Here is a 10,402-nt window from a genome sequence, read left to right as displayed (position 1 = left end):
AGAAGCGGAGGAGCCCAGTGGGGAAGATCCATGGGTTCCACTCCAGTGCGTCACTGAATTGCTCTGTGTCCTGCGTGGTTAGCCTTTGTGCCACTTCCCCAACTGTTAAAACAGGGCAAAACACCTACTTCAGAGAGTTGCTGGATGCTGAAATGAGCTAAGGGTATCTTGGCCTCAAGGTATCAGCTACCACAATGAATTTCTTGAGCACCTACTACGTATCAGACATTGAGTGCTCTCTATATTTTGCCAGTGAGATCCTTGTAACTGTCTTACAGAGTGAACTCTTTCCTCCATCCTGTAAACACGCCTGTATATATACACATAAGTAAATAGGTGTACTGTGGCTGGGTGGTGGTGTGGTGTGGAATCATGAAGGGTGTCAGCTCTTCCCCACATTCATGTGATTTAAGCATCCAGTACACAATGGAGTGACCCTGTGACAAACCTGACCGAACCCTGATGTGCTGGCAAGAATGAGCACTAGGCAACTGTTAGGTAACGTGGTAGCATTCTTAGCATTTAGGAAGGCTTTCGGGGTGGGTGTAACCCGTCACTATTCCTGCCTGGAGGTGATCTTGCTGCCGTCACTCCTGGCCTTTGGATTGTTTGTGACTGATGGCAGCTGGTAGAGGGAGTGCCTGGGACCATCTACATGTTGGAGCTTCCGACAACCAGTGGTTACCTGTCTCTTCTGCTTGCCCTGCTACTTTATCTCGCCCATTTCTGAAGGTCTGTAAGTTTATAGCTAATGGAATATTCACATACTGCTCAATTTATCAAGACCCCTGAGGACAATGAAAAACTCGGAGCTCCAACAGGATATTTGCGCATGTTTAAAACCCCGGATGTTGGTGAGAGTTGCTGCTCCCTGAATGTACCTGAGATAGGCAAATGCTTAGAAGCTAGTTCCTAAAGTCCCGGGGTTTCCAATCTTTGCAAAGTTTCCCTCATCCCACATCTTCAAGTCCCTCAATGAGACACAGAAAAGAGATGTTCGGACCTACCAGGATCCCGGCCCTATCCTCTCTCAGAAACCCAGAGACCCCAGGGCCATTAAGACCATGGGTCTCTCTGCAGAGACGCACCTGTGAGGGCAGGCAGCGGCACGGGAGGTAAAGCACGAATCTGAAGCCTGGTCTTCACCATCGGTGTGTCTGTGGCACTCACTCCATTTGAACCTCGAGTTCCCAATCTGTGAGATGGGAAGGAGGAAGGTCCTACACCCTCCCCAGAGTGCTGACCAAGAAGCACGGGGACAAAGTGCAGAGGAAACCATCAGGCACCATCAGTGTGTTTCAAAGGTTTATAATAAACTTTGAATGTGATGACTGAAAGAGGAGATTGCTCAAATTACTTTTATGGCCAGCTTCCTGCGTTCTTTAAGGTTTGGGGCACAGGCTTACAATCTCAAATGTTTTCTGTCTTACGTTCAGTTTTCTCTAAATTAGGTCAGTGAGAAAGAACATCTGCTGGCTTGCATTGTCCTTGTCCCCCACCAGGTGGCGCTGCTTCCCAGTTAGCAATTTCTTTTGGCGAGAGGCTGGCTGAGACCTCCTTTTACATGGATCAAGTTGGAGCTGCAAGAAGAAAAAGAAAAAAAAAAATGAAGAACCACCCAGCTCCCCCACCGCACGCCCCCACCCCACCCAAATTCCAAGTGAGCAAAATGGGACCTGGGGGTAAGAGCGCTGGTGACGGAGAACTGCAGTCACTGCCCAAGGGGTACACTGCCGGGTGGAGGGTCTCCGATGCCTCCATAGTGATGTGCCCCAACTTCCAGAGCAGACAGGAGGAAGCCTCCAGGCCTGTGCTCCCAAGATGGACAGAGTCTGCACACACGCACACAGCTCAGGCAACGTGTCCCCACTCCCATCCAGAGGCCTCTCATTTTTCAAAAGAAGAATTTAAGAATTTGATTCATGTCTCAAGGTACAGCCGGGAAAGTCACTTTTGCATGTTATGAGCACAAGAGCTGCAAACTGTAAGCAGTGATGCAATGCTGATGTCGGACCGGCCTTAGGCATCCAGACCGCACCGGCCAATGTGCTAACGGGCGTTCTCTGGGAAAGGACAATGCTGCCCTCTGTGCACGATCAGTGTAAAGGAGACCTTGAGTGGACCCCTGCCTCTCAGCCCTTGGATACTAGAGTCCATTCTCGTCATAGCTGGTCCCCCGACACCCCTCCCCCAGCCGCCAGTCCCCCACCATGCCAGGAAGGTCCAGAGACACAGTGACCATGTCTTCCTCATTCCCCCACACCTCATTTCCCTGAAAATAAATGGGCCCTCCTGTGGGGCGCCGGGGTGGGGAAAGTCAGCATTTTTCTTTATTCTTTTGAGATGAAGTGATCGAAGGGTTATGGGGTTGAGCTACTGCCCCAGCTTGCCTCCATTTGGTTTCACGGCCTTAACCTTAGAGATCTTTTGTAATCAGTATGTAGAATTGAAAAAAGGTGTCTTCCAAGCTCAAATGGACAACGCTCTTAAGTACTAGATGCTACCTGTCAAAAAAAAAAAAAAAAAAGATTATTTTACACTGTGCTTTAATCTTTATGGAACCTTCTCAGAAAGATGTGATTTTTAGCACTTACATAAAAAAGTAAATGTGGATTTGCCTTCTACTCCAGTGTCAAATAATCGGGACTGGGCCACTCAGCCCAGGGCCGCCATCATTTGGTAAGCTCTCCAACGAGAGCAGATTTTTGAGGACAAGGAATATTTTGGTTTTTGTCAGTGGACAGAGCTGAAGTAGCTCATCGCAACATAAGAACGAACCATGTTGCTAGGTCCCCGGACCTGCCGCCCTCCTCCCGGACTCTGCTCTTTCCTGCCTTCAGGTCTCCTCGCCAGACAACCTCCATCCTCCTGGTCCTCAAAAGCAAATTCAACAGGCATCCAAGTGCCTTCTTGGTGCTATTTCCCAAAGTTGGGCCTTTTGCTTATATTAAAATACAGTCTCGTTTTCTCTTTGGGGAAAATGAAACTCAAGAGGCCCCAGGTTCCTTCCACTTGCCTCCTCTGGCCCTGCTTCTCCTCCTGCCTCACCCACACCCTAACCAGTCTCCAAAGGGCCAGACCTTCCCGCCTCCACCAGCCAAGTTTCTGTAAATACCAGAGTCAACATGTTCCTCCTCTACTGAAAACCGGGAAACTTCCAATGTAGCCTTCCATCAGCTTCAAAACCTCCAGCCTGAGTCTGGTTTATCTCTTGAACCACAAACCTCACACCTCTTCTAGAATGTTCCCTCTCCCACACCTGCCTTCATCTCCTCCTCCCGCCCCAGCCACCAAACACTGTCCCTTACGATCCCGTGCCCCCGCCCACGGGGACCCTCAAGGCCCGGCCCTCTGCACACCCGCTGCACAGAGCCACCTCTCGCCGGCCTCCCGCGAGCCGAGCCTTCCGGGGTGCCACCGCGTCCGCCCCGGAGGGTGTCGCTACGGACTGTGCGGGGATGCGGTCCGCGTGAGCGCAAACTCTCGGAAAACGATCTGGCAAAGTCCTGGAAAACTGAGGATTTGGGTGGGGCTTACAGCCCGGCACTGGCACTCCTGGATTTGAAGCCTGGAGAACCGTCGCACGCACGAGCCGGGAGACTCCTGCCAAAACGCGCCCGCGGGAGCAAAAATCGAAAACCGCCCGAGTGTGGACAGAACGGCTACACTGTGCGTGTGCGCTTTTCCCCTCTGCAAGGTAGTGAACATGAATAAACCGCGGGACATCAGGCCCGCCACACCCGATGAGCAGGGACAGTCACAGAAGACTACCCGCGAGCGGCCTTTTCTGCGAAGCTCAGGAGAGAGCGAGCCAGTGTGGTGGGGGGAGGAGGGCGGAAGGGGCGAGGGGGTTAGACAGTTTCAGACAGTGGGCTCCTGGGGCAGCGGAGGAAGGAGGAGAAGGGACAAGGGACAGGCAGGGGACACAGGTGGCAACACGGGTGGCCTGGGCACTAACTGGCAGGCCGTTCCTCACGAGGGCCCGAGCGCAGGTGCATCTGCTGGCTGAGGGGGGAGCTGGCTCCAGCGGCTGCTCAAACCCACTGTCCGAATGGGCCCGGAGGGAGGGAACACTCAGAAGGTGGCTCCGGACAATTGGGCCACCAGTCCTGCCTCGTGCACCCGAGCCCCTGCGCGCCCACGGCTGGGAGTGCTGGGGGAGCACAGAGGGGTCTGGGTCGGCCCCGGGTCACCACCGCTAGGCGGGACCGAGCTGTGCACCCCTGCGAGGCCAGAGTCTCCCTGTGAATTACTCCGTGTGCAGAAACGGACTAGAGACTGGGTTGGAGAAGACAGAACCGGGGGGACACAAGCTACTCCATACTGTCCTCACAGCTGCCTGGAAAACACAATCGTGGTAAATCCGAGAGAGTAAATCAGGTCCCCTGCACCTGCCGGGTGGGGAGCCTCCATCGGAAACAGCCCTGGGCACACAGCGCAGGCCCCGGGGACAGAAACACAGGCTCTCCTTCCAGTGTCACACAGGCGACCTACAGAGTAAGACTGGGGGGTGGGGGGCGGGGAAGAAACTCAAGAACATCCAAATGGTAAAAAAACAAACAAAAAACTTGGGGATTCACCGCCCCACATTACAGGGGAAATGGGGTGATTCTTTAAAAAGAAAAATCAAATCACCACGTGTGCGGCCCTCCTCTCTTCACTTTAACACAAGGTGCAATAAACCACAATTCTTAAGCTGTTTTTCATTTTTTTTATTGCTGTTAATTCAAGGAAAAAGGGTTGCATAAAATCCAATCTGTTCTAGAAATATAAGTGGCCTTTCCAGTACATAACATTTCGAATATCAAAGTATATGGTAAACATACAAATAAGGAGAAGGTAACATACCTCCCATGTACAGTACAGTATTTTAAATCATAAAATAAGCTCCATGAAGTACAACTGGCAAGGGATTCACAATGCGGTCCGCACGTGGCTTATCAAAACTCTCACCGGAACAACTCAACTGCAGCTTAACAATTAATTTAATAATGTGGTCCAAAAATACCCAGATCAAATAAAATATATTTAATCAAAATAATTTCCTTTACTTGAACTTTTCTTTTTAAATTAAAGCTTTCATCTACCCCTGCATCCCCCGCCCCTTTCCCCTTTAGCTCCCACCCTGAAAATTAGTTTCAAAATGTACATTGCTGCTATAAATATAAATGCTACCTAGGAAGCATTAAATGAAGCTTCTTTTGTCTTCAAGTTTTTCCTTTTATCTAGCAATCTGTTAGGCTTCTGCACCAAGACCAAATATTTAAGTCCCTCTGCTGTACACCGACGTTACTCCACACAACAAAAACCTATCCCTTCTGCTCCGTACTGAGGAATGGGAAAACGAAACCGGCCCGACCCTATCTCAGACTATACAGTGGTAGTTGCTCACTGCTGTTGAACGCAGCAGTTCCAAAAATACACCCAGTCTTCCAGATAATCTCAGTGCACTTTAGGAAATCAAAAATTACCTGGAAGCAATTTAGTACATAGATTGGCTTTAAAAAAAAATTTTTTTTTTAAAACAGCAGCATTAAACTTAGTGACATGACACTGACATGATTAATACCATCTTTACACACTCAGAATTCAGTCTTTCACATTATAATCAAGCATAGTGGTAAACTTATCAAAGTGACTTTGCTACGAGAGACGGGTTAGGGAACAAACCTGACTTTTGCAGAAACCACAGCTTCTGCTCAGATTGCAATAAACCATACACATTTTTAAACACAACGTAACACTGCTACAGTTGGTGTGAGAAAAGAAGAACTCTTTACTCAGGTAGTGTCTCTTTAGCACGACACAGTGGTAGACTACAAATAAGATCGGCTGTCGACTTTCATTACACACAGACACACAGAACAACACTCACACTAGTTTGTTTACTTTATTATGTCTCTCTGAAGCAACAGGCTAAAAAAGTATGATGAAGTAAAAAGTTTTTTGGGTTTTTTGTTTTGTTTTTATTTTTTTATTATTATTTTCTTTTTTATAAGAAAAAGCTCTTTGTCCTCTTCAGACTTCGTATTTTTTTTTGTTTCATATGGTTTTACTTCTTCCACTCTCTTCCACTAACTTTAATTTTGATTTGGACCACAAGCACTGCATATATGTGTTTACGGGATGCTGTTCGGTACATATATACACACAGTTCAGGGGACTTGATGTGTCCTTTCACAGGAAGGTGAAACATTCCACCCTCAATTTATAGGAAGGGCAGGTCATGGAAGTGTAGACCGATGCATGGCCAACTGCCCTGGCCACGGGTCACTGGAAGGAGGGTGGCGGGGTGATGTGTGTCCTTTAGGGTGAAAGTGAGAAGAGTGCGGAAGAAGCAAAGTTTCTCTTTTTCAAAACCATATGACTATCACCAGTGTTGTAAAAAAAGGTCAAATACACAGTTTTAAAGATTCAGTAAACATTGCACACAGCAAGTATTCAGTGTAAAAAAAAAAAAAAAAAAAAAAAAAAAGCAAACATTTTCCTTTTGATAGTTTGTCTGGAGGTTTAAATGACATGTATCATACAGATAAGCCTGTTGTTGAACCAGGAGACCAGAGGCTCAAAAGCAATGCATTCTTTTTTGTTTTGGACATCGGTACAAGAGAAATGAAAAGTCCCAACTGCATAGAAATCTAGGAAATGTATAGACAAAGAAACACAAACAAAATACCTTTCCTTTCCTCCCCTCCACACCCCACCATGACTCCCCAACACGTCAGGGTATTAAGCAGTCAAGCTTTACTTGTTTCAGTCTGCAGAATCCAACGTATCATTAGAAGGGGGGAGGGGAGGTGCGTATCTCAGTCTGTAAGTGCCTAAAACGGGAAAACAGAACTGCTAAGTCACTGCTTACAAGGCAAGGCATCACAAACCACAAGACAGCAAACGGCATGCTCGGCAGAAGGCAGCATCCTCCGCACTACTACGATTCCAAAACGGGGAAATAAACTACCTTCAAAAAGTAGTATGAAGTTTGTGCTTTAAGCTCAACCTAAAGCTATCAAACTCGACCTTCCTGTAAAAATGCCAAGTATACACTCACAATTCAAGCTTTTGTGTGTGTGTGTGTGTGTGTGTGTGTGTGTATGTGTGTGTGTGTGTGTGTGTGTGGTGAGATTTGGCAAAACGACAAAAGCCAAATCCAGGCGAAAAAGAACAGTCTGGTGTCTCCGCTGAATGTGCGGTCTTACGCAGACTCATCTAAGAACGTTTTCTTCTTTCTGGTGGTAATAACATTAAACAGAGTTCAAATAATTCCCTTATTCCCAGACCAGTGCTTAAATATTGTCCCTTAAAATGCAACAGCATTTTTTTTTTTTTTGGAAGCATCTGCTGGGAGGGAAAGGGGGCATGAGGGAATGTGTGTGAGGCCAGCTGGCCAGGCACCGATCCACTCCAGAGAAACTAGAAATCACACGTTGTCAGAGGACCACGTGACTTCCTACATCTTCAGTATCTGAAAAGTCTGCTTACTCTAGGCAACAGGATTATAGCTTAAAAAAAAAAGTGCTGCAAGCAAGAGATTTGACATATATAACGCAAATCCCCATGGTACTCCTTCCAAAGTGCCTCAGTGGTTTTATGCTTTCCTTGGAAACTGAATTCCTCTCCCCTTCCTTGCGCTGCGTGCCCTAGGTCTACCCTAGGTCTTCCCACTTGCATTTCGGGATTCGTTACCGAAAGCACAACACCCATAAGGGAACACACACCAGCTCTTGCTGCCACACCGGGGCCACCGTGCTCAGTAAGGCAGGGAGAAACGGGCACACTCAAAAACAAGTCCTCTGGGAGCTCTCATGATTACCTTGTTGACTGGCCTCCATGGACGACTGCTTGCACTCCTGTGCGTAGTGTCCGCTCACGCCACAGTTGTAACATGACACGTTCCCGTTCTTCTTGGGCCCCGAAGCGCTCGTGTTGGCAACTACGTTCGGTGCCGGGTAGACGGGATAGAACCTCCCGAAGCCCGCCATCTGCTGCAGGCCGTAGTTGGCTTGGCTCCCCATGACCGGGTCATGCACCAGCCCGTTTGCGTACGGAGTCTGAGGCAGAAAGAAAGGAAGTTGGTTTCCGTTGCTCTGATGTGCTTGGTTGAGGTAGCTGCCATTGCAGAGGGACGGCAGAGTGAAGAACGACGGGACTCGGTACATCGGTCCGGGCATCGGGTTGGGATAGTAGTAGCTGTTCAGCTGCAGGCTCCCGTTGGTCCCGCAGCTGCACCTGCGCCCGCACGAACCGCAAGGGCCCGAGCCCACCTGCTGCGGCGGCAACACCGTCCCGTTAGCGTTCGTGTTTCCCACCGCACTGATGTAGGACGTGCTGTCACTCTGCGCAGTGCTGTGTGTCAAAGCGGGGCTCGGGCTGGGGGCGGGGCCCGGGGTGTGGGTGGGGACGGCGGGCGGCCCGGCGGGCGGGGCCTGGCTGAGGCCCGCCCCCGCCGACGGGGCCGACGTGGCCGCCGGGCTGAGCACGCTGGAGCTCTGGCTGGGCAGCACGCTGGCGGCGAGGGGCGAGCCGGGCAAGGTGTAGGAAGCTGGTGGCTGGGCGGCTGACAGGCCGGCTGCTGGAAGAACTACCTTCACATTGGTAGGCTGAGGGACGGTCCCCGTGTTTCCCTCGATTTGAGGCACCATTTGATTGAGTCCTACCACCTGGGATGCAGATTTTGTGATGGGGTCCGTGGTAGCAACAGGAGATCCCGGAAAACTACCTGGGCTGTGGACAGGAAGAAAGGCAGTGTTTGGTGATCCAATGCTCAGACTCGCGGGGGGCTGCTGTGGGATGTTAACTGGGCAACTCTCTGAAGACCCCTGTGGGGGTGGCAACTTTAGCCTCTGGATTGTGAGGTGTAAAGCGGGGGCGCTGCTGTGGGGGAGGAAGGCTGACGGAAGAGGTAAAGGGGAAGCCAGTAATTCAAGGTGTTTTTCGGATTCTCCAGTAGAAGCTGCTGGCCCCAGGATTCCAACAGGGGTAGAATTTGTGGATTCCCTTATTGCGGAAATAGCAACAGGACTGGGAACGAGCATCCCTATTGTCTTGCCATCGGCAGATTTGGGTGGAGGAACAACAACGTCAGACTTCTGGGCACCATTGTGCATGACACAGTGTAAAGTTGGCATAAAAGAAATATGCTGATACTTGGGTGCGGTTAGGGGATCTTCTAAAAGGCCTCCGTTGTCGCTTCCTAATGAAGCAATCTGAACAGGTGGCTGGACAGTGACGGTCTGGTTGACAGAACCATAGCCTGTAAACCTGGTTGTTGACGGATTCCCAGAATCCTCAGAATTGCTGTCTGTGTCTAAGGGAAACATATAAATAGATGTTAAAGCATGCATCACTCCCATCCCTTGCTAGAAATAAATTTTATCTTTTTTTTTAACTTTTATTTTACATTTTATTTTTTTAAAAGTAGCTTCTATGCCCAGAGTGGAGCCCAGTGTGGGGCCCGAACTCATGACCCTGAGATCAAGACCTGAGCTGAGATCAAGAGTCGGACGCTTAACCGCCTGAGCCACCCAGGTGCCCCAAATTTTAAGTGTATCTAAAATGAACTCTGAAGTTTATAACTGGAGGAGATATGTCCCTCAGTTTCCTGACCACCAAGTTGAACTTCATTTAATTTTTTACTTCCTATGGACTTCATTTAAGAAATATAGAGATTCTGTTAAAGACAAAACTATGGTGACAATAAAAAGACCAGTGGACGCCAGGGATGGGGAGTTGAGGGCAGAGACGAAGAGGCAGAGCACAGGGGGCTTTCGGGGTGGTGATAAGACATTATACATTTGTCCACTGCCACTGAAGGTGTAACCACCAAGAATGAACCCTTAGGTCACTGTGGGCGCTGGGTGATAATAACGTGTCAACGGATGTTCATGCTCGGTAAAAAGTGCACCACTCCAGTGAGTGCTAGTGATTAACGGGGCAGACTGTCTATGCGGTGGCAGTACAGGGGAAAGTTCTGTAGTACCTCCCTCTTCATTTTATTGTAAACCAAAAACTGCTCTAAAAAGATTAAGTCTTTACAAAAAAAAAAAAAAAAAACAAAACAAACAAAACCAAACCATGAAAAGATAAGCAACAAAAAGTTAACTGGAGACTGAATGAAGCACAACATAAACAGAGAGCTTTATTTAATAGCACATTACTAAGAAAAGGATTGGGTCTTTTTAACTTTAATCAATTTTAAGCAATGCACTTGATCTGTATTCTGCACTGCCAAACCCAAGGTCTTCACATGGGTCTCACACACATGATGCCATTTAAAGGAGCTCAGTTACAAGACTATCCTTCACCCAGGCATCTAGCACTAGGGAACGGAAGAGAATGGAATAAATATCTGGTAAATATTCGTACTCTGACATATTTCAGTGGGAAAAAGAACATTTAAAGCCCC

The 10,402-nt window shown here is 48.6% G+C and overlaps 1 protein-coding gene across 3 annotated transcripts in view; it reads right to left on the bottom strand.

Moving 5' to 3' along the window:
- Nucleotides 1-1,103: 1,103 nt before the first annotated feature.
- The window catches only part of ZCCHC2 (zinc finger CCHC-type containing 2), a 60,997-nt gene continuing 51,698 nt past the window's right edge, over nucleotides 1,104-10,402 (bottom strand). Inside the window, exons 13-15 of one of the 3 annotated variants that reach the window (XM_059409786.1) lie at nucleotides 7,811-9,304; nucleotides 6,749-6,821; nucleotides 1,104-1,580 (exon numbers count right to left, since the gene is read on the bottom strand). In XM_059409786.1, coding sequence (XP_059265769.1) covers nucleotides 6,754-6,821; nucleotides 7,811-9,304 — 1,562 coding nt within the window. In that variant the 3' untranslated portion in view covers nucleotides 1,104-1,580; nucleotides 6,749-6,753. Of the gene's footprint in view, nucleotides 1,581-2,203; nucleotides 2,505-4,695; nucleotides 6,822-7,810; nucleotides 9,305-10,402 lie in introns of those variants that run through there. The other 2 variants (XR_009406019.1, XM_059409785.1) reach the window with 2 other exon arrangements.

The sequence above is a fragment of the Mustela nigripes genome, chromosome 8 (assembly GCF_022355385.1).
Source record: "Mustela nigripes isolate SB6536 chromosome 8, MUSNIG.SB6536, whole genome shotgun sequence".
NCBI classification, from domain to species: domain Eukaryota; kingdom Metazoa; phylum Chordata; class Mammalia; order Carnivora; family Mustelidae; genus Mustela; species Mustela nigripes.
This window is presented reverse-complemented; position numbering and strand designations above follow the sequence as displayed.